The sequence below is a fragment of the Panthera leo genome, chromosome C1 (genome assembly GCF_018350215.1).
Source record: "Panthera leo isolate Ple1 chromosome C1, P.leo_Ple1_pat1.1, whole genome shotgun sequence".
NCBI lineage: Eukaryota > Metazoa > Chordata > Mammalia > Carnivora > Felidae > Panthera > Panthera leo.
The window spans coordinates 24,256,520-24,279,137 of NC_056686.1; the positions used below are offsets into that span (position 1 = coordinate 24,256,520).

Sequence of the window (22,618 nt, forward strand, 5' to 3'; positions counted from 1 at the left end):
TAAAGGACCCCCAGGGGCTGAGGAGCTGGGGGCTATGGCAGCAGGAAGCTTGGGGTGCTGGAGGCTTGTGGTTGGGCTGCTGGGGCCCCGGTTGGCTGCGGAGCCCTTAGGAGGAGGCAGGAAGTCAGGGTGGGACGTGGGCGCGCTAAGACAGGCGGTGGCTACCTCGGCAAGGGGAGCTGAAACTGTGTGTGAGCTACCAGGCTAGGCCAGGAGGACCATGTGAATGGGGCTGGAGGGCTCCTGGGCTGGGCAGGTAAGGAGTACTGGGAACAGGGGTCTAGGACTGTGGTGGGAGGACCGACTGGGGGAGGGTGGTGCTGCACCCGGGCATGGGGCGCGGCTCCCTGGGTATTCAGCAGCCCTACAGGCGGGGCAGGGGGATAGAAAAGCCTCACTAGAGGTCAGGTGGGCGGCATGCGGTACAGCTGGAGGCCCCCTTCCCTACGTAGCTCTTGCCTCTCGCCTCTGCCACGCTGTCTGCACTGGTCCCTCCCTCACTGGGAGCATCTTCTTGGAGATCTGGCGCATGTACTGTCAGGTGTTGAAAAGGCCTTCAGAAATCCCCAAGTCCAGTCCCTGATCCCATTGATGGATGAGCCTCCTGAGGCCCAGAGAGGGCAAACGCCCCCTCCTTGCAGCCACTCAGCAAGGCAGTGGCAGAGTCAGGCCCTGGGAGAGGGTAGTGGCCTAGGCTAGGACTGCCCCCCACCCCACTGGGCAGGGTGATGATGGTCAGTCTTGAGTCAGGGGATCCAGGAATCCTGCTGATGGCTGGGACAGACCCCAGTGACAAGCATCTTCTGAGAGAGAGAGAGAGAGAGAGGGATTGAGAGAGGGATTGAGACAGAGGAGTCACCCAGAGCATCCAGATGGACACGTGACAAGTGATTTTAGCCTCAGTGACCAGCAGTGCTGGAGAGCCTGGGGTGTCTCCTATTGGGAGCATGTGGATGCGGGAGGGTGTATTTATCATCTGGGATGGGGCTTCCAGGGTGGAAGCATCTGACCAGAGGCTGGGAAGTTGAAGGAGAGAGAATGGAAAGGAAAGGGCAGAGGAAAGGCTATTTTTATCTCAGACAGGGGCACAGTCGGCCCTGGGTAAGGAACGTCCACGCTTCCATCTGGAAAGTTGCCATTCCTGCCCCTGCCAAGTGTCACAGGATGTCCTTCCCCGCCCCCCCCCTTGCTCTCTCTGGCCTCAGCACACACCGCCCCCCCCCCACCTGCATGTACACCGCCAGCTGGTACTGCAGATTCCTGCTTCAAACCCTGGGAAGGTGGAGGCCCAGGTAGGCATAGTCAGCTACCTGCCCACCCCCTCACTTTCTAACTCTGAGCCTTCAGTTTATGGGGGGCATCCCCGTGTGAGCCAGACTTTCCAGGGTCCCCCTACCCCACCCTCCACTGCTGGAGTTTTCCTTGACACACGATTTCCACCTAATTAGTGTGTCCCAGCCTTTCTCTCGTCCCCAAGCCCGATGCCTGTAGCCTTTTGTGCGGGCTGGAGAACATGCTGGCTCTCCTTGTGCCTTGGGGGGGGGGAACCCATCCACACCCTGGACCTGCACCCCCTCATTCTGCCAGCATGTGCTGAGAGATGACGCAGGACCCCTCGCCCTCCAGGCTCAGGGACAGAGGTTCTTCTCAAAGGGTAAAGGGCCAAGTGATGGGGCAAGAGAATGAGATAAGGGCCGAGACTACCGAAGACTTCCCTTGGGTGATCTGGAAGGCTCCCTGGAAGAGTCAACACAGTTCTGAGAAGGACAAAGGCCCTTTTTGGAAAGCACCTATGACAGGAGCCAAGGTCACTGTCCCTGGTTTCTGTTTCTTGGGTACCATGAGGGTAGCGCAAAACCAAACACCAGAGAGTGGATGGGTATGGTGTAGTGCAAAGAACATAGGTTTCAGGAACAGGCCAACCCAGGAACAATTCCGGGGCTGGCATTTCCTCAAATGGTATTGCCTTCGCCTCTCCAGACTCCAAACTCCAGATCGTTAATCTGCAAAGAGGCAATAATCAATTTCTCCCTTACAGACTGTTTGTGGGGCCTGTCATGTGCCCTGGGTTGTACTTGACACACAGTAGGTGCTTAACGGAGGTTAGGCAGTCCCTCCTCCTGTACATGGTGCACCAAAAGGAGGGCTGTTCACACCCAGAATTACGCCTACTCAGCACCTTGGCAGGCCAGTGAACCCCGTCCCCTCACACTTGTGGTATAGCTTTGCAAATGAGCTTGTTTCCTGTGTATGGTGGGTGTGAGAATTCTAGGCTGAGCCACAGGGTCTACCTTAGAGGAGAGTCCCCCCAACAGCTTCAACACACACACACACACACACACACACACACACACACACACACTCCCTATCCCAAACACCAGACATATCATCAGACATTGCGTGTGTGCATATGTGGGCAGAAGCAGAGTCAGGGTCTCCACACACAACACACATTGGATCTTACAAGGCTATACATCCCCCCACAGGGTGATGACTTCAAGGCCAAGCTCCGTTTAGTGAAAGCAATGCTGAGGGGAGCTGGGTGTGAGGGTGGGATGGGGGCAGGCAAGACCAAGATACCATCATCCAGGGATGTGGCCAAACTCCAGTGTTGGCTTAAAGTGCCTGGTGCTGCGTTTCCAACATTTGTTCTGAAGAACAGCAGTTCACGGGGTGCCTGGGTGGCTCAGTTGGTTGGGTGTCTGAATTCAGCTCAGGTCATGATCTCACAGTTTGTGAGTTTGAGTCCCTTGATGGGCTCTATGCTGACAGCTCAGAGCCTGGAGCCTGCTTCAGATTCTGCGTCTCCCTCTCTCTCCACCCCTCCCCTGCTCATGTTCTGTCTCTCTCTCTCTCTGTCTCTCCCTCTCAAAAATAAACATTAAAAAATATTAAACAACAACAACAACAACAATAAAACACCAGTCTCATGAAGCACCTGGAGAGAAAATGGTCTTGGGGCCAAATCCACATGGCCTCAGCTACCAACCAGCCCAACCCATGTTAATTTCATAGTCAATGTTAGCTTGTAAAAGCTTTGAAAGTTCCCCCAGAGTAGGGGCCTGATTGATTTTGTCCAACTCATCATTTCCCAAACTTCTTTGGTCACAGACCCTTTTCTCCCCCTGATCATCTATTCCACGCCTACTTTTCTTGTGATAGGGAGAGGAACAGAAGAGTAGGCTGTACAGTGAATCCTCCTCGAATGATCGTATCTCTTGGCAGGGTTTTTGCATCGGTGGTGGGGTTTTTTTTGTTTTGTTTTTTTGTTTTCCAATGACAAGATTAGCACACGGCTGTTACAAAAAATTCAAACAGTACAGAGGCATGAACAGAAATATAAGAAACACAGCCCCCTCCAACCTCACTTCTGGGATGTGTTCACCGCGAACAGTTTCCAGAGTTTCCTATGTGTGGCTGCTGACAAGTGTCGTGGTTAGAAGCCCAGGCTCTGGAGGTAGACCAAGGTTCAAATCACCACTCTACCACTTACTTATTTGTTATGAGGCCTCAAACAAATCGTTTTACCTCATTTGTGCCTCAGTTTTTGCATGTGTAAAATGGGGCTCATTATAGCATTTACTTGATAGGATTAGTATGAGAATTACATGGAAACATGCAAATAAAGTATTAGCACAGAACTTGGCTTGAAAGAATCCCCGTATAGATGCCCATTTAAATGCAAATAGGCTTCCATTCTACATACTGTTCTGTAACTTGCTTGCCATGTTTTTTGGTTTTGGGTTTTTTGCTTGCCATGTTATAACTGGGATGTCTTTCCATGTCAATAGACGGTCCTTCTCTCTTCAACAGCTTCAGCTAACCGTTCACTTGGTAAATGGGTAATGGTGGTGATTTTGAAATGCTACTTCCTGACAAGTATTGCTGTTTTGCGTTGCCAGTGTTGTTGTGAGTCATAGACATTACCAATCAGTAAGCTGAAGACAGGCCTATGGCCTCCTGGGAAAATGGAGTGATCTGCCAGAGGGGCACCCACCTCTGTCAGAGAGGGCAGGGCCAAAAGGACAGGAACCTCTTGATCTGCTCACCTCTGTGTCACCAGCGCTAGAACAGAGCTTGGCACAGAGAGATATCCGTGCAACTTTTGTCAGTAGGCTGACCAGTTAAGAAGATTGTCCTTCCATGGGGCACCTGGGTGGCTCAGTTGGTTGAATGTGTGACTCTTGATTTTGGCTCAGGTCCTGATCTCAGAGTTCATGAGATCGAGCCCCGCATCGGGCACCCGCTTGGGATTCTCTTTCCCTCTCTCTCTGCCCCTCATCTGCTTGCACGTGCTCTCTCTCTCTCTCAAAATAAATGAACATTAAAAAAGAAAGAAAGAAAGAAAATTGTCCCTTCTCTAACTCACCAACAGAGGTCTAAGCCCAAAGCTCTGGCTCGTGTCGTAGCATTTCCCAAAATATGGCCTGTGCACCACCGATGTAGGTGACTGATATTAGGGGGTAATGAATTTGAATTTACAGATGATATTATGAATTTGTTTTAATGTATCCTGATTTCTGTTTATGGATGGTGATACTGATTTTCCATTTATGGTAGATAAATATATTCCATTTTAGGTAAATATATTCAAGGTGAAAAGGTGGTCTATGGAAATGCTCAAAATCACAAAGGAAAAGGAAAATAATTGATAATAGCTAATATTAGCGTTTAGACTGGAAAATGTTTAAGGCTGGTGTAACGAAATGCTCATGTTAGCCACGAATAATAGTTAGAGTTGACCTTTAAACAACAGGGTTGTTGGGCTCCCACCCCACGCAGTCGAAAATCTGCGGTGTATAACGTTCAGCTGCCCAAAGACTTAACTACAGTTGACCCTTAACTACATACAGTCAGGGGCGCTGACTACCCGCATAGTCAAAAATACCTGCACTGGGGTGCCTTGGTGGCTCAGTTGATTAAGCGGCCGACTTCGGCTCAAGTCACGATCTCATGGTTCATGAGTTTGAGCCCCACATTGGGCTCTGTGCTGACAGCTCAGAGCCTGGAGCCTGTTTCAGATTCTGTGTCTCCCTCCCTCTCTACCCCTCCCCTACTCACACTCTGTCTCTCTCTCTCAAAAATAAAAAAAAAAAAACATTCAAAGAAAATCCTGGTATAACTTTGATTCCCCTAAGACTTTACTAATAGCCTACTGTTGACTAGAAGCCTTACTGATAACATAAACAGTTGGTTAACACATATTTTGTCCATTTTTATTTATTTATTTTTTATTTAAAAAAATTTTTCTTTAATGTTTATTCATTTTTGAGACAGAGAGAGACAGAGCATGAATGGGGGAGGGGCAGAGAGAGAGGGAGACACAGAATCGGAAGCAGGCTCCAGGCTCTGAGCCATCAGCCCAGAGCCTGACTCGGGGCTCGAACTCACGAACCGCGAGATCGTGACCTGAGGTGAAGTCGGACGCTCAGCCGACTGAGCCACCCAGGCGCCCCAATTTATTTTTTATTTTTAGAGAGTGAGCACAAGCAAGGGAGAGGGGCAGAGGGAGAGAGAGAGAGGAAGAGAGAGAGAGGGAAAATCTTTTTTTTTTTAAGCTTATTTATTTACTTTGAGAGAGAGAGTGCAAGTGAGGGAGGGGCCGAGAGAGAGAGAGAGAGAGAGGGAGAAAGAGAGAATCCCAAGCAGGCTCCACACTGATGGTGCAGATGTGGTACAGATGTAGGGCTGGAACTCACCAACTGCAAGATCATGACCTGAGCCGAAGATGGACGCCCAACGGCCTAAGCCACCCAGGTGCCCCGAGAGAGAATTGTAAGCAGGTTCCACCCTGAGCAGGGCTTCTATCTCAGGGCTCAATGCTATGACCCTGGGATCATAACCTGAGCTGAAATCAAGAGTTGGATGCTCAACCCAATGAGCCACCCAGAGGCTCCAGATTAACTTATATTTTGCATGTTATATGTTTTATACATTGTATTGCTACAATAAAGGAAACTAGAGAAAAGAAAGTGTTATTAAGAGAATCATAAGGAAGACAGACCACCTGGCTGGCTCAGCCGGTAGAGCATGCGACTCTCGATCTTGGGGTTGTAGCTTCCAGCCCCATGTTGGGTGTAGAGGTTACTTAAAAATAAAATCTTTGGGGAAAAAAAAGAAAGACAAAGAAAATCATAAGGAAGAGGAAATACACTTATAGTACTCTACTGTAAAATATCCACACATAAGTGGAGCCCCACGGTTCAAAGCCCTGTTATTCAAGGGTCAGGTGAACTCTCATGTACGTAGTTCTCCCTATGTGCCAAGCACATGCTAAACGCTTTATTTATGGGATCATCTATATCTCACATATAATGCTTACAACAGCCCTCCGTGGAGATCCTGTTTTAGTTCCCATTTTGCAGATGAAGGAATGGAGAGAGGCTCAGAGAGGTTTAGTAACCTGCCCAGAGGCCCTCTGCCATTACGGTCAAGCCACTCTCAGTTTCGTGAGAATAAATTCATCTTGTTTGCATTTAAGAGAAAGCTTATCTTTTTTGTTCTCTGTGGTTTAAAAAAAAAAACGGGGGGTGTTATATCGCAAAGGAACTCAGGACACATCCCTGTTCTATCCGTTAGAAATTATTTACCATGCCTACCAACCCTGATTCCTAAGTACCATGATGAGGGTTCTGCGTAGGCCTCCATAGGCAAGGTTCAACCGTGCTAACAACCAAATCTTGGTCAAAGGAAAAGGCCAAGAAAATGTTTTAAATGATTCCTGACAGATTTTGCCACAAGGTGGCCCAAAGTACCACAATGGTCTGCATTGGAACAGCCTGTCTGCTCTTGACCAAGAATTCCTGGCAAGAAGCTGGCACACATTTTGGACAGAATGTTCAATAAATGAATAGGTTTACAGTTTAGGGGAGAAAAAGTGTTGCCCCTTTTTTTTTTTTCTTCTTCAAGGGGACAAAACACATTCTAGGCAGCCAGGCGAGATAATGTCTATGGAGTTGATAAAGGTGAACAGGTTGGCAAAAATCAGAACTCACGGTGATATGAGCCCTAAACAGCCCTGGGTTTAGACAATCCAGTCCAGGAGCTGCACAGAGCCTGGGATTTTTGATCAGTTCTACACAGTGTGAGCAGGGCCACTGCTGCATGTGTTGGGCACTATGCTGAGGGTCATGAAGGGGTGGGGACTGACATCTAGCCCTCGCTCTACTCTCCAAGTTTGAAACCCCAGGGAGGGGTGGCTCTTTATAATTGGCACAAAGTGCTCTGTGGACCATGGGCAGCTTTGAATTTGACCGAGAACATTACAGACCCTAGTCAGAGGAGGTCTAGATCTATAAAATTCCTGCTATTGACCTCGAATTCTGGAGTTGGGAGAAGAGAATGTCCTGTTTCACTCACCCCAGAATCTGCCCTCATTGCTGGTGCTGAGAGCCCTGGGGATTCTCTGGATCTGTTTTGTCTTCATCTTCTTTTCCTTTCTTTCAGACAATGAGACATTTATATTAAGATTTAATTTTGATCTTTTTACTGGCCTCGTTTCTTAACCTGATTAGATTATTTTGGCTACCCAGTAATCTTTGTCAAACTAAGACCAGAAGGATGGGACCCACATTGTGTATAAATAGATGTATGCATATATGATCTCACAACTACACAGGGACAGGCACAAACTATACATACGCCCATTCTGTGATACATCCATCTGCACAAACAGCCTTGGACAAGCCCATGGGTATGCACACATAAGCACGATGTTCACAGAATCATCTGCCTTCATATACGCAGACTTGCATTCACCAATTGGCTAAATGTACACTCAGAAACATGCATTCTAGGTGGAAGGAGAATCGTCTTGCAGAAAAAGGCCTTTGTTAACAGCACAATGATCAAAATTTTGATGAAGAGCGGTTCCCCACCCTGTCAGACCTCCTCCCCTGCCCTGTTTCCTCCATGGCCCCTCAGGATCCTCCACCCTCTTTAGAGGACTTCCCAAGGAGTAAAGAGTAGAGGAGAATACCTTGGTAGGTAGGGTCCTTATCTGAGTTTCGCCTCTGCCTAGAGTCCTCATGTGCTATTGGGAAAATCACTTAACCTCTCTGATCTCCCAGAGTCTCCACCTTTAAAACAAGGCTGATAAATTACACCAGTGCTTCTAAGCTCTTCCCTCCCAGGCTCCTTTGCCCTTTTTCCCTGTTGTAGTCCCCCCCCCCCCGCCCCCCAGGACTCATGGTTTTCAAGTTACTTTGTTTAGGTACTCATTTTCTTGTTTTCTAATTCAAATTTTAATCAGAGACTTAATCAAGTATGCATTGAAGAAACCATCATATAATTTGTCAAACTAAGAAACAAATTATAGTGCAATTTCCCTTCAGGTTTTTGAAATACTGAAATAATCTGCAGGCCTCCAGCATCATCCTGGGGCCTCCCAGAAACATGGAGCTCCCAGTAGCTGGGAGCCACTCACCAAAATCCTCTCTGGCATTGTCGGACCCCAAGGTCTCATGATGGCTGCCAGGCCCTACACCCCACAGCTTAGACTTTTGTAGAGGGCTCGATGTGCTACCTGCTGCTGGAGGCCTCCAGGAGCACAGGACAAGCCACAGAGGAAATTCTGGGGTCAGATTCCCCAGAAGAGTTAGAGTTCCTTTTGGCTTAATCAGGACAGGTTTGACTTCTTCCCCATTCCTGACTCCAGTATATATTTTTATATATTTTTAAATGTTTATTAATTTTTATTTTTTAATGCTTATTTATTCTGAGAGAGAGAGAGAGAGAGGATGAATAGGGGAGGGACAGAGAGAGAGAGGGACAGGGAATCTGACCGAAGTGGGCTCTGTGCTGACAGCAGAGAGCCTGAAGTGGGGCTTGAACCAAGAACTGTGAGATCGTGACCCGAGCTGAAGTCAGACGCTCAACCGACTGAGCCACCCAGGTGCCCCAATTTTTTTTTTTAAGTAGGCTCCATGCCTAATGAGGGCCGGACACGGGCCAAACTCGCAACCCTGAGGTCAAGACACAAGCTGAAATCAAGAGTCTGATGCTTGAAGCACCTGGGTAACTCAGTGGGTTAAGCATCTGACTCTTGATTTCAGCTCAGGTCAGGGTTTCATGGATTCGTGAGTTTAAGTCCCGCATCTGGCTGACAGCACAGAGCCTGCTTGGGTCTCTCTCTCTCCCTCTCTCTCTGCTCCTCCACCTACTTCAAAATAAATATACTTGAAAAAAAACCTTTTTTTGAGGAAAAAAAAGTCTGGGGCATCTGAGTGGCTTAGTCGGTTGAAAGCCCAACTTTGGCTCAGGTCATGATCTCACAGCTTGTGAGTTTGAGCCCCGTGTCGGGCTCTGTGGTGACAGCTCGGAGCCTGGAGCCTACTTCAGATTCTGTCTCCCTCTCTCGCTGCCCCTCCCCTGCTCATGCTCTGTCTCTCTGTCTCTCTCAAGGATAAATAAACATTAAAAAAAATTTTTTTTTTAATGAATAAATGTTGAATTTAAAAAAAAAAAGAAAAAGAAAAAGGAAAAGGAAAAAAAAAAATGTCTGAACCTTAACTGACTGAGCCACCTAGGCGCTCCTGGCCCTAGTAACTAGGGATGTCAGGTCCTCTCTGGTAGGCCCAGATTTAGTCCATGATATAGATCCTGTCTGCATGCTGTCCTGGACCGTGGCCCAAGGCCCTGTGGCTCTTTTCCCTTCCCCGCGTGACTCCGGCCTGGACCAGGCAGCAGCTTCCAGCCCTGTGATCTCCAGCCTGGATTCCTTCTGGCCCCTCCACTGGCTTCTCCTTGCTATCGCATCCAAATTCATCCCCTTACCTCAACCCCAAACTTTTCTCATCTGTCTCTTACCCTTTTCTGAAGCCTCTGAGAATGTCAGCCTAGATGGGCCCTACGATCTCAGTCCAACTCCGTCTGATGTTGGCGTTCTCTTTACAGTACAATCAACCTGTGATCTTCCAAGGCCTGTTTGAATATCACAAACCATGCGATGCTCACGGCCTCACCCATAGCTCATCTCCTCTTTGGCTGCTTCCAGATTGATATCAGGGCTTCTCTGGAGGCGTTTGCTGCTCATTAGTTCCTAGCCATAATAAAATTAGCTGTCAAAAAGCCATTTACAGCCACAGATGGGTAGACTCTGGTTGAGCAGGATTTCTCGAATGTCTCTCCCCCACACTCCAGGACTCCTCACAGGAGCAGGGAGAGTGAATGTGTATCCTTTTCCTTGAAAGTCTCTTGATTTGGCTTAAAGTTCCATGTACATTTTACATTTTCCTCCACAATAGGTCTATGTTTGTTCAACTCTGAATAAGGTCAAGTAACACTCATGTTCTGAGAAGACACACACCCATGACTTCTGGTATCCATGAAGGGTCCTGAGTATCTCAGTTTGACAAACATGACTTTCAAGGGAGGCCTGGGTGGCTGAATCGTTTAAGCGTCCAACTCTTGATTTTGGCTCAGGTCATGAGCTCATGGTTCCTGAGATTGAGTCCTGCGTCAGGCCCTACACTGACAGTGTGGAGCCTGCTTGGGATATTCTCTCACCCCCTCTCTCTGCCCCTCCCCAACCCCCCCCCAAAATAAACTTTAAAAAAAAAAAAAAAGAAAGAAATAAAAGAAACATTGGATTATCTACCAATTCCATTCTCCCATCCTCCAAAGTAGGGCCTGGGAGGGCAAAATGAGCAGTGGTGGAAGTCTTTCTAAGCTCTAAACTAAGCTAACATTTGTGCAAGCTTATGAGAAAGGGATACTAAGACCCCTCTGACAGAAAAGGAAAAGTGAAGCTTCGGAAGAATGATTTCAGCAGTCATACAGTAAGCGTCAGAACTGGGGTTTGAACGTAGGTCTCTCTGATTCTGAGGCCCGTCTTCGAGTTTTTTGTTTTGTTTGCTTGTTTATTTTTTAAGATTTTATTTTCAAGTAATCTCTACACCCAGCGTGGGGCTTGAACCCACAACCCTGAGATCAAGAATCACATGCTCCACCAACGGAGCCAGCCAGGCATCCTGAGTCTTTTTTTTTTTTTTTTTTTTTTTGAATTGAGATACAATTGACATGTGTCCTTAAGTCTTGCAAACCAAAAAAATCTCCACTACCCTCCCTCCACTTCTACTTGGTCCCAGCATGGATTAGCATCTCCAGCTTTGTTCTGTCCCAAATAGGTTGTGTGAGGTATTTTTTTTTTTTAAGTTTATTTATTTTTGAGAGAGAGAGAGAGAGAGAGAGGATCTTAAACAGGCTCCACTCTCTGTGCAAAGCCCAACGTAGGGCTCAAACTTCATGAACTGTGAGATCATGACCTGAGCTGAAATCAAGAGTCGGCTGCTTAACTGACTGAGCCACCCAGGCGCCCCTCGATGGGGTGAGTTTAAGCAGGCCTCTCCGGGCCTGCTTATCTAAGGCTCAGTTTGCTCATCTAAAATCAGAAGTTAGACTTGGTGGCTTCTAAGATCCTGGAAGACGGGATGCATCAATCCTCCGCATACTAGTCAACATTTATTAACGACAACTAGTTCTGGGTGCTGGAGCATTTAGGCAAATAAAGCACAGCTTCTGTTCTGGATGAATCCACCGTCTCATCAAGGGAGTGGGAAATGCAGTGCGACCGACACATAAAATCAGTCCAGTCATGATACTCCGTGCTAAGCTGACAACTCTGTTTGAGTGGAGTGTTGGAGGAGGGCTTCACAGAGTAGGTGATATTTGAGCTGAGCCTGGAAGGTTGAGTTAGTTCAGTAGGTAGACAAGAGAGCATTCAAGGTAGGGGAGCCACACGTGCAAAGGTATGGAGTAAGAAAATAGCATGGGGTGTTTGGAGAAGGCAAGAGTAGATAAAAATGAAGGCTGTGTGAGTGTGAGTGTGAGTGTGTGTGTGTGTGTGTGTGTGTAGCAGAATAGACCATGGAGGTGGATTTGATCTTGATATTAAAGGGTCTTGAGTGGTTAATTTTATCTGAGGACTGGTGATTTCTAAGCAGTTTGGAGAAGCAGCCCCAGGAAGGAGATGCTCTCAGGACTCCTGGGGGCTTCACAATGAGGCGTCCAGTCTACTCTGTTTCAGGCAGAACAGCCCCACTTTTACCTGTTTTATCTATGAGGTTCTGCGTTCTGCTTGATTTCCATCTGACAAAAAGTTTCCACTGCTTAAGCAAGCAAACAAATAGAAAAGTTATGGTCAATAGTGTCGCTGAAGGTTTTTCTGCTGGTGAGAATCAGAAAGAACCCTCTGAAGGAGACTTGTTGCGGGGGGTTGAGGGGGCTGACCGCTGACATTAGGGAGCAGGAGTCTGCCATTTGGCTGGCTTCCTTGGCTAGAAAGGGGGATTGTAAATAGGAGGTGGGGTGTACACACCTCTCTGGTAGGGGAAGATGAAAATTCAGGTCTCCTCCACGGCCTGGGGAAGTGTGTGAACTTTAGTAGGTATTCCTCCAACATGGGGGATGGGCAGAGAGAGAGAGAGAGAGAGAGGGTTGGGGGAGAGGCAGGAAGTGGGCAAGTAGGCTAACAAAGGTAGCTGTGGCGGTTTGCCCACCCCAGGTGGGAGGGCGGGGCCTAGGGCTCAGTGGGGGCCCATGTGTGACTTTACTTGTGGCCTGGGGGCTCAGAGGGAGCACCAGTCTGGAGCTAGGACCTCATTTCAGCTTTTCTGTGGCTGGTGAATGGGGGATGGGGGCCTGACAATCTCAGGTACTTGTGGAAATTCCCAGGGCAAGGCCCTAGGATGTCTGATGTCCAGGAAGTAGATCTTGGGGGAGCCCCTTCAGCCCCCTCTCCATTCCCCCAGGGACCATGGGCTGTAGCTGCAGCTCAAACCCTGAAGATGACTGGATGGAAAACATCGATGTGTGTGAGAACTGCCATTACCCGATAATCCCACTGGATGGCAAGGCCACGGTAAGAGGCAAGACAGGGGACTGACTTGGCGAGGGAGTCTGGTGGAGGACACAAACCAGGAGAAAGAAACCACCACTGGAATAACAGAGTGGTCTTCTCCCCTTGGAAACAGAAAGGAAAGGAGGCTGAGAGAGGGGAAGGGACTCTTCTGAGTAGCTGGTAAATTCAGGGACAAGACCCAGCCAAGCTGGAGAAGTGAGAACAGTGGGGAGGGGAGCCAGTATCTGACCAGTCTTTTGCTCTCTGACCCCATTTTCACCCCCCACCCTACAGCTGCCCATGCGGAATGGCTCTGATGTGAGGGATCCACTAGTTACCTACGAAGGCTCCAATCCCCCAGCCTCACCATTGCAAGGTGACCTCACAACCAGTGGGGCCTGAAAGTTAAGGCCTGTGGATCCTTGGCTCTTGTCTCCCATCTCCCTATCCACTCTCTACCTTGTCTTGCCTCTCTTGTTCCTGATCTTCTTCGCTGCCCTGTAACTCTTGAACTCTGTGCTTCCAGCCTATCCAGGCTGGTTCTCCCTGACCCCCACCCCCACCCCTGCCTTTACAGACAACCTGGTTATCGCTCTGCACAGCTACGAGCCCTCTCACGATGGAGACCTGGGCTTCGAGAAGGGTGAACAGCTCCGTATCCTGGAGCAGTGAGTGTCCTCTCCACGCCACCCATCCTTGCCCCACGGGAGCGTGGGAGGGAGCAGGGATCCCTGTACCACGAGGCCCCTGAGTGGCATGCAGCGGGAGCCCTTGGGACAAAATGGGAGGCTCCGGAGTGCCGGGCTGGAGGCTGGGGTGTCATGGTGTAACTGGGGGCTTTGAAGGTTTCCAGCCGAATCCAAGGCCAGGCCGACCCCACTGACTGCCTCTGTCGCGCAGGAGCGGCGAGTGGTGGAAGGCGCAGTCCCTGACCACAGGCCAGGAAGGTTTCATCCCCTTCAACTTCGTGGCCAAAGCGAACAGCCTGGAGCCCGAACCGTAAGTGGGGACTCCTCGTGGCGAAGGATGGGAGCAGAGGAGGGGTGCTAGGGGGTAGTGGTGAATGCTTGAGGGCGATGGAGGAGGAAGTGACCAACAACACAAGACTGCCTTCGCTTCTGCCTTGCGCAGCTGGTTCTTCAAGAACCTGAGCCGCAAGGACGCGGAACGGCAGCTCCTGGCGCCCGGGAACACGCACGGCTCCTTCCTGATCCGGGAGAGCGAGAGCACCGCGGGTGAGCGGCTGGGCGGGGCCGCGGGGGCGGGGGCGGGGCCGGGGCGCCCCGGGAGCTGGACCGCGTCTCCGAGGTGTGTGCCGCGAGATCCCAGGGAAGGGGCGCGGGACTAGGGGCGCCCTTCGCAGGGCGCACCCGCTCCCTCTTTTTGCATTCGTTCACCCATTCTTTCACCCAGGATCGTTTTCACTGTCCGTGCGGGACTTCGACCAGAACCAGGGAGAGGTGGTGAAACATTACAAGATCCGTAACCTGGACAAAGGCGGCTTCTACATCTCCCCCCGCATCACTTTTCCTGGCCTGCACGAGCTGGTCCGCCATTACACCAGTGAGCCCCGGCAGGAGCCCCTCCGACGTGCGCCTGAGGCGCCTTCACCTGTGCCCCACCAGCCTGCCTCCCCTAAGCTCCTCTGGGCGGGAGGCGGGGGGGTACCCTCCGCCGATCTCTCAGTGCGCTCCTTCATTCCCCGCAGTGGGTGAGGTGCGGCACCCGATAGCCCAGGTGTCGGGTGACAGCCTCACACCTCCCCTGCCAGTCTATTTCTCCTTGGCCAAGTGGGGACTGAGTGGGGGCACCGAGTCCCGCCGTATTGACAACCCTAACCCCCCTCCCTTGTCCTCGCAGATGCTTCGGACGGGCTGTGCACGCGGTTGAGTCGCCCCTGCCAGACCCAGAAGCCCCAGAAGCCTTGGTGGGAGGACGAGTGGGAGGTTCCCAGGGAGACGCTGAAGCTGGTGGAGCGGCTGGGGGCTGGCCAGTTCGGGGAGGTGTGGATGGGTGAGTGAAGCCTTCCGGGACTGCGGGGGAAGGGGAGAAGGGGAGGCTTCCGCTGAGGTCGTGAGAGTCCCCAGAGAGTGTCCAGGCAGCTACGTGGCTCTGGGTGCTCGGGCTCCCAGTGACTCCCCAGCCCCTCCCCGCCCCAGGGTACTACAACGGGCACACAAAGGTGGCAGTGAAGAGCCTGAAGCAGGGCAGCATGTCCCCCGACGCCTTCCTGGCCGAGGCCAACCTCATGAAGCAGCTACAACACCAGAGGCTGGTCCGGCTCTACGCGGTGGTCACCCAGGAGCCCATCTACATCATCACGGAATACATGGAGAATGGTGGGTGCCACCACTGTCATCGACCGCTGGGGGGCGCTGACATTCCCTCTGCTCCTGAATAGAGGATGGAGGAGATCTGCCATTTCACCGGGCTCAGGACTGAGGGTTTCTTGTTTTTCTGGGCCTCTAAAGAGTCACCACCAGGGACAAGAAGAGGGTGTGATGTCTGAGCCTGTCTAGGAGCACAGGCTAAAGTGCTCTGGAAGAGCTCTGGAAGGCTCTGGAAGAGCTTTGACTTCTCATCTTCCCTGACCTGCAATCCTGTTTGCCTTTTTCAAAGCTCTACCTTGATCTCAGGATGCTTGATTTCAAACGAGTGCGTCCCTAGCCCCATTTCTCTCTTCCTTTTGACCCAGAGCCTTGGGAGGGCAGATCTGCCCCAAATCCCTCTCTTTCAGTTCTAGGTGAGCCCCTTGCCCTCCTTTGGACAGACTGAGAGCCCCCAGGGAGGTGGATAGAAGTTTCTAGGTCCACCTTTGCCACCAATTTGCTGTGTGACTCAGGCCAAGTCCCTGTCCCATCCCTGGTGCTCATTTTCCCCAAGTGTAACATCAGAAATCTAAACAGGCTCACCCAAAAATAATTTAGAGTAGTCCTTAAGAGTTCTAGGATCTGACTGCCTGTATTAGAATCTTGCCTTCGTGATTGTGTGGCCTTGGGCCCATCACTTCACTTCCCTCTGCTATGGCTTCCTCATCTATAAAATGGTGGTAGTAATGCTACGGTAACTTTTTCATAGGGCCTTTGTGAGGATGAAAGAGTCAGTGTATGTAGAGCAGACAGAATAGTGTCTGTTCAATAAATTTGTTGTCATCTGGCTCAGATTCTTTGGGAGTATAAGATCTGTCACTCTTTTGGCTAGTGGATTCTGGAAGTGGCAAATAGGTTTTACCATGTGGGCCAACTTCAGATGGTAGTTGCTTGGAGTTCTGTGTTGAGGAGGATGCTGAGGCTCATTGGAAGTAAGTGGTGGGGTTGATTACCAGCATCTGCCATGGACCAGATGCAGGAGCGGCAGTTCATGCCATGTATTTACTGTGTCTGGGTGAGGCTTTTATCTTTGGTGACTAATTCAGCACTCATAACAGGACACTTAGGTTGCTGCCGTCTTTAAATGCTTATTTATTTATTTTGAGAGAGAGAGAGAGAGAGAGCAGGGGAGGGGCAGAGAGAGAGAGAATCCCAAGCAGGCTCACACTGTCATTGCAGAGCCTGATGCAGGGCGGGATTCCACGAACCGTGAGATCATGACCTGAGCCGAAATCAAGAGTCAGACGCTTAACTGACTGAGCCACTCAGGCACCCCCGGTTGCTGCCATCTTTACCCAGGCTTTTAATCTCTTGAGAAGGGCTAGCAATTACTAGCTCCGTTCTAGTAGCTTCCATCCCTGGTCATCTCCTAGTCACCCTCTATTACCAGATGTGGTCCCTCAGGCCTCCAGGCACCTCTTTCCATACTCCATTGAATACATTCAGCACACATTTATCACTGCTTACTTTGGGCTAGGCACTGGGAGCACGAATGGACAAAACAATGTTCCTGCTATCAGGGAAAACTCATTTTAGTTATGTGGCATAAACTCTAGGAAAACCAGAGTTTCGCCATGGGAAAATTCCAGCATGCCATGGGGAATGTAGATAATGATGCAATTTATTAGGCCTGGTAGGACCTAGAGAGGCTTCCTAGAGGAATAGTCTTGCTGGGCCATGAAAGAAAAGTAGAATTTTTAGCAGGCAGAGATGGGACAAAAGAGACTTTGGGGTGAGAGCCCAGTGGTCTATATGAAAAACCTCAAAATTGTCTATCCAGAGGGAAAGAGGCAGAAGTGGGGGAAAGAGAAGCAACTATGAATGTGGACTGTGCAGGACTTTGGACATGGGGCAGGACATTGAACTCTACCCCATTGGTGATAAGAAGCTTACAGACTTCTCCAAGCATACCCCATCCTAGTCCCTGGGAAAAGACTTCATGTATCCTGGGCATCCTCACCCTGAATGCACACTTGTCCATTCTCACCCCTTACTCTTCTTTCCACATGTCAGACACTACTTCTAAATAGCCAGTTAGGGGACAAGGGTCAGGGAGCTTTCTGCTGGGCCAGCTTGAGTTAGCAACTTTTCTGCTCCTGTTCACAGGGAGCCTGGTGGATTTCCTCAAGACCCCTCCAGGCATCAAGTTGACCATCAACAAACTCTTGGACATGGCAGCCCAAGTAAGGAGACTGGGGAGGGGCTGGGCAAGTGCACAGCCCGGTGGGGTAAGGATGTCTGGTCCAGGACTGCTGACCTCCTCTCTGGCCTGCAGATTGCAGAGGGCATGGCATTCATTGAAGAACGGAATTACATCCACCGTGACCTGAGGGCTGCCAACATCCTGGTGTCGGACACCCTGAGCTGCAAGATTGCAGACTTTGGCCTAGCGCGCCTCATTGAGGACAATGAGTACACAGCCAGGGAGGGTAGGTGTGGGATACAAGGGAAGTCTGGGGCCTGCAGGGTCTGGCCAAACAGACCCAGGTGACCTCACTCTGCCTCCCTCCAGGGGCCAAGTTTCCCATTAAGTGGACAGCACCAGAAGCCATTAACTACGGGACATTCACCATCAAGTCGGACGTGTGGTCTTTTGGGATCCTACTGACGGAGATTGTCACCCATGGCCGCATCCCTTACCCAGGTCAGGGCCAAGGGCAGGAGCTGAAAGAGTAATGGGGACGAGCAGCAAATCCATGTCTTTCTACTTACTTCATCTGTCCCTGGTTCAGAATCTGAATCTTTCTAACTGCTTTTCCTGTATTCACTGAGGACTCCAGCAAGCCCAGTCAGGTGCCACATCTCCCAGGGCTAGCGTCCATCTCTGTGTCGATTTCTCTCCTGCTTCAATAATCCCAGCTCTTTTCTTTAGTTCAGACACAGGCAGCCTAGGAGGGTAGAAGAGGACCTGGCTCGAAGGCAGGAAGCCTGCCTTTATCACCAGATCTGCCATTCATGCCAACTTTCTGATTGAGTTTGATCAGATCATTCTTTGTTTCCCCATCTGTAAATTATGAGGTTAGAACAGTACCTGGCCCATACTAAGCACTTAAGAGTGTTAGGTTTTATTATTAATCATCATTTTGAGCAAGTGACTTTAGGCAGGTGACTTTACCTCTCTGAGCCTCAGTTTCCTGATATGAAAAATGAGACTGTCTGTAAAAGAGTTTGACTCCCTGTAGGTGCTCACTAAATGCTGACTTCCCTTTCCTCCGAAACTTTCCATCTAAAGAATGAGAGAGACATGTACACAACTAATTCCTACCCTCTAGCTTCTGCACAAAGTCCTTTACCCCTGAATTCAGCCAAGACGGATGGAATTTTTTTTAAAGTAACTTGCTAGGAAACTATGGGGAAAGGAAATGGAACACAAAGACAGAGCAGAGAGGTCACGGAACACAGTGGCCAGATACGCAGAAGCTTCACATAGCCCGGGAGCAACATGTACAGAACTTTGCTCCTAGGAAGGTAAAAGTACCTTAGAATCAGGTGAGAACCTGAAGGACTTCCCTGCCCGGGATTTGCCCCATCACAGAGTCCAAGGGCAGCACCGGGGCTAGAACCACACTCCAGTCATCCTGCCAAGTGTCCTCACTGCCCCTCCACTGGGCCCATAGAGGTGAACCCATAGAGAATTTCTCTTTTAGAAGAAACAAAGCATTGGGGCAGCTGGCTGGCTCAGTCAGTGGAGCATATGGCTTTTGATCTCGGGGTCATGAGTTCAAGCACTACATTGGGCATACAGCCTACTTAACAACAACAACAACAACAACAACAACAACAAACAGCAACAAAAGCATTACAAGTATGATGATAAATGGCAACAGAAATGTGGCTTCAGGGTCAAGGAGACAATGAGGAGTAATGGGGACCTGGGTGAACCTGGGTGAGCATCTATTCCAGAGGATGGTTGCTACTAAGACATAGGGACCCCCAAAACAGATCCTTTCTTTTTTTCAAAAGCCAAAACTTGAAATTTTAGGAAAATTTGCCCATATCCAAATATCAGTGATTGATTCAAATTGTTGAAAGACACTATAGGGACTAAACCGAAGTAGATCTATGGGCTATATTTAAGCTGGGTGTAGACTGTGAGTTTCCACTCTCGCCTCTAGCCATGGGTGTTTAGTTCACTGGTCTATGTCCTTGAATTTCCGGGTTTTAAAGGAAGTGGCCCCCAAATTATTTAATCTGGGTCACACAGGGGCCTTTGCTGGGGGGTCCATCTGGTTTCCTGATGCAGCATCTCATGTGCCTGGTCCCAAAGCCAGAGAAGCCTCACCACTATGCTGTCTGTGAGCTCCCGTTCTGTCCTGGGCCCTGACCTGCCACCATCTCTCCCCACCAGATCGTAATACTCAAAGACATTCTTCATGCAGCATCTCTCCAGGCACTATACTTGGTGCTTTATATGCACTCTCACTCAATTTTCATAACAGCTCTATGAGGTAGGAGCTACTATATAATCCATTTCCCAGATGAGGAAACTGAGGCCCAAAGAGGGGAGGTGGCTCACCCCAGGTCTCACATTCAACATCTACGTGTTTTGAGTGCTTAAGCCACAACAGACACTCCAAGTGGCTTGACTGACACTGGGCAGGTACCTGAAGTACGCTGTTACCATTGGTGAAGACCAAGATCCTTTGGGATTGGTGCTCACACCATACCAGTTAAATATTCTAAACATCATCCCTGCTGTGGGCTTCCAAAGCCCGGATCCTTGATCTTTCTCCTATCAACCTCCAGGGATGACCAATCCTGAGGTGATTCAGAACCTGGAGCGAGGCTACCGCATGGTGCGACCTGACAACTGCCCAGAGGAGCTATACCACCTCATGATGCTGTGCTGGAAGGAGCGGCCAGAGGAACGGCCCACCTTTGACTACCTGCGCAGCGTGCTGGAGGACTTCTTCACGGCCACAGAGGGCCAGTACCAGCCCCAGCCCTGAGAGGCCTAGCTGGCCGGGGCCTGGAGCCCTACCTCCATCTAGTCAACCTGGCTGGGGGAGATGCAGTTCTTGTGTCTTACCCATGTGGCCTATGCACATATGGACTCTGCATGTGAATCCCATCCCCCGTGTGGCACATATACTTCTTGTGTCTTATACACGGGTTCTGTAGTTGTGTGGGCTCTGCACATGTGTCTTGTACATGTGTGGCATGTGCATATATGACTTGGACACCCATTCAAGTTGTCCCTTTGTGGGTCCTTCTACCTCCCAAGACCACCGGAGAGAAGGGAGACGCCTGTGATTGATACCAGCTTCTGCCCACCCCCCTTTCCTTTCCCCTAGCCATCAAGAAACTCCTTGAAGGCTGGGACCTTATCTAATACCTCTGTGTGCTCCTCCTTGGTGCCTGGCACACATTAGGAGCTCAATAAATGACTCTCTGTTGACGAAGACTGTACATCTCTCAGCTCCCTACTCCCATCTCCTCTTCCTTGGGAGGGAGGAGTGGGGGTTCAAAAGATGGAAAGTAAGTCACCCTGAATTGGGGTGAAAGATGGGATGAGGGGATGTCTGAACTTTTTTCAGCCCTGCTGATTTGGGGGGGCCAAGAGGAAGTTCTTACACTTTGCTGTATGGGCTTTGTGAACTCCTTCAACCCCACCCCTACCCCAAAGGATTAAGTGTGAACCCCTGCGCAGAACCTCCTAGGGAGTGGGTGTGTCCCAGGACCCTCCCCTTCCATTATGTAAGGGCAATAGCTTTTTTTACAATTACTGATTCTGGGGCTAGATTTGTACTCAAATATGTTTTGGTTCACGTTCAAGATGTTTTTGAACACTGAATTAATTTACTCATTTGGCAAATATTTATTGGACATCTACTGTGTACCAGGCATGGTTCTGGGTCCATAGAATATACAATAGATTAAACAAACAAAATCTCTGTCCTTATGGAGCTTACATTCTAGTAAGGGAAGACAGACAATAAACATCACCAAGAGTAAATGATACGGTATGGTGCTGAGTGCTAAGGGGAAAATAAAACAGGGTAAGGGAAATTAGGAATGTCATCGCTGAGGGAGGTTTTCAATTTTAAACAGGGTGGTCTGGGAAGGCCTCATTGAGAAGGTGACTTTTGAGCAAATATTTGAAGGAAATGAGGGAGCAAGCCACAAGGTATGGGGCAGGAGCAGAGGGGGATGAGGGAACAGCCTGAGGCAGAAGCTTCTTTGGCAAGCTCAGAGACCAAGGTCCTGAGTGGGGGAGGGGGGGGCCCTGAGGGGCAGAGATCCTGTGTGGCCTGGGGCCTTGTGATCTTTGCAGGAACCATTTCAAGGAGACTTTTCGGGGATTTTTGCAGAGCCACGACATGATCTGACTTACATTTTAAAAGAATGGCTGCTACTAATGTCTTGAGTTAGTCAATTTATAAAACTGGGAAGATTTTGCATAAATCTCCAGATTTCTAGGCGCCTGGGTGGCTCAGTCAGTTAAGTGTCCAATTCCTGATTCATGATCTTGTGGTTTGTGAGGTTGGGCCCCAGAGTCGGGCTCTGCCCTCGTAGTGTAGACGCTGCTTGGGATTCTCTCTCTCTCTTCTCTCTGTCCTGCCTCTGCTTGTGGGCATGCTCTCTCTCTCTCTCTCAAAATAAATAAATAAACATTAAAAAAACACTATAGATTTCTACCTTCTCTTGAAAAAAAAAAAAAAAAAAAAAAAAGGACGATTTGGCTTTATTGGATTTACCTGTCATGGAGCTGAGTCGTGGCCACCCTCTTCGGGTGGGACTTGAGCTCTTTCTTTGCCAAAGTCCCTTCCACTCCCAGACAGTGACACTGAGTGTTAGAGGTTATTTATCATCATGCTTGCACTGTTGTTCTTATAATGAAGAGGAAAATGAAATGTTTTTTTCACCTATATTTCCATTAAAAAGTGACAAAATAAAAGATACCTGCAGATGGCACTGTGTTTGAAGAAAGATAGGGGAAAGAAAGGCATATTGCTTTATAAAAGTGAAAAAGGATCCAATTTTAGAAATATGCAAAGCACCTGAATCAAACTAATATAAATTAATATAAATCCACTTATTTTACACCACCTGCCTCACCTCTGCAAGGATCTGAGTGTCTGATTCCTGTTCTGCATTTTATAAAATGTTGCCACACCCATGACCGCATCTGATCCCCACCCTCCTTTTCGTTCCTGCAGCCATAGAATTGGCGAACTTTGCATTGTTATCCTCTCCAATTTACAAAGAGGGAAGTGGGGCCAGAAAGGTTCCTAGCTGGGAAGCAGCAACACAGAACTGGAAATAGGGCTTATTCCCTGGCCCTTTAGCTGTTTTATAATAGAACTGCCAGTCTTAGATCTGTTACTTTTATAATTAGTGCCCCAAATGCTGTTCTCAAATGAGAAACACAAGTGCCCAAGCCCTCTTCAAAGGCTAGGGGCATAAAAAC

The 22,618-nt window shown here is 49.3% G+C and overlaps 1 protein-coding gene across 1 annotated transcript; it reads left to right on the forward strand.

The window, feature by feature from the left end:
- The first annotated feature begins 124 nt into the window (after positions 1 to 124).
- Positions 125 to 21,426, forward strand: LCK (LCK proto-oncogene, Src family tyrosine kinase). The gene is made up of 13 exons (XM_042951652.1): positions 125 to 256; positions 12,750 to 12,859; positions 13,133 to 13,214; positions 13,416 to 13,506; positions 13,739 to 13,837; positions 13,970 to 14,073; positions 14,252 to 14,401; positions 14,699 to 14,851; positions 14,998 to 15,177; positions 17,314 to 17,390; positions 17,483 to 17,636; positions 17,720 to 17,851; positions 19,954 to 21,426. Exons 2-13 carry the CDS (start codon positions 12,755 to 12,757, stop codon positions 20,154 to 20,156), a joined length of 1,530 nt encoding a protein of 509 aa, XP_042807586.1. The 5' UTR covers positions 125 to 256; positions 12,750 to 12,754; the 3' UTR covers positions 20,157 to 21,426.
- Positions 21,427 to 22,618: the final 1,192 nt, after the last annotated feature.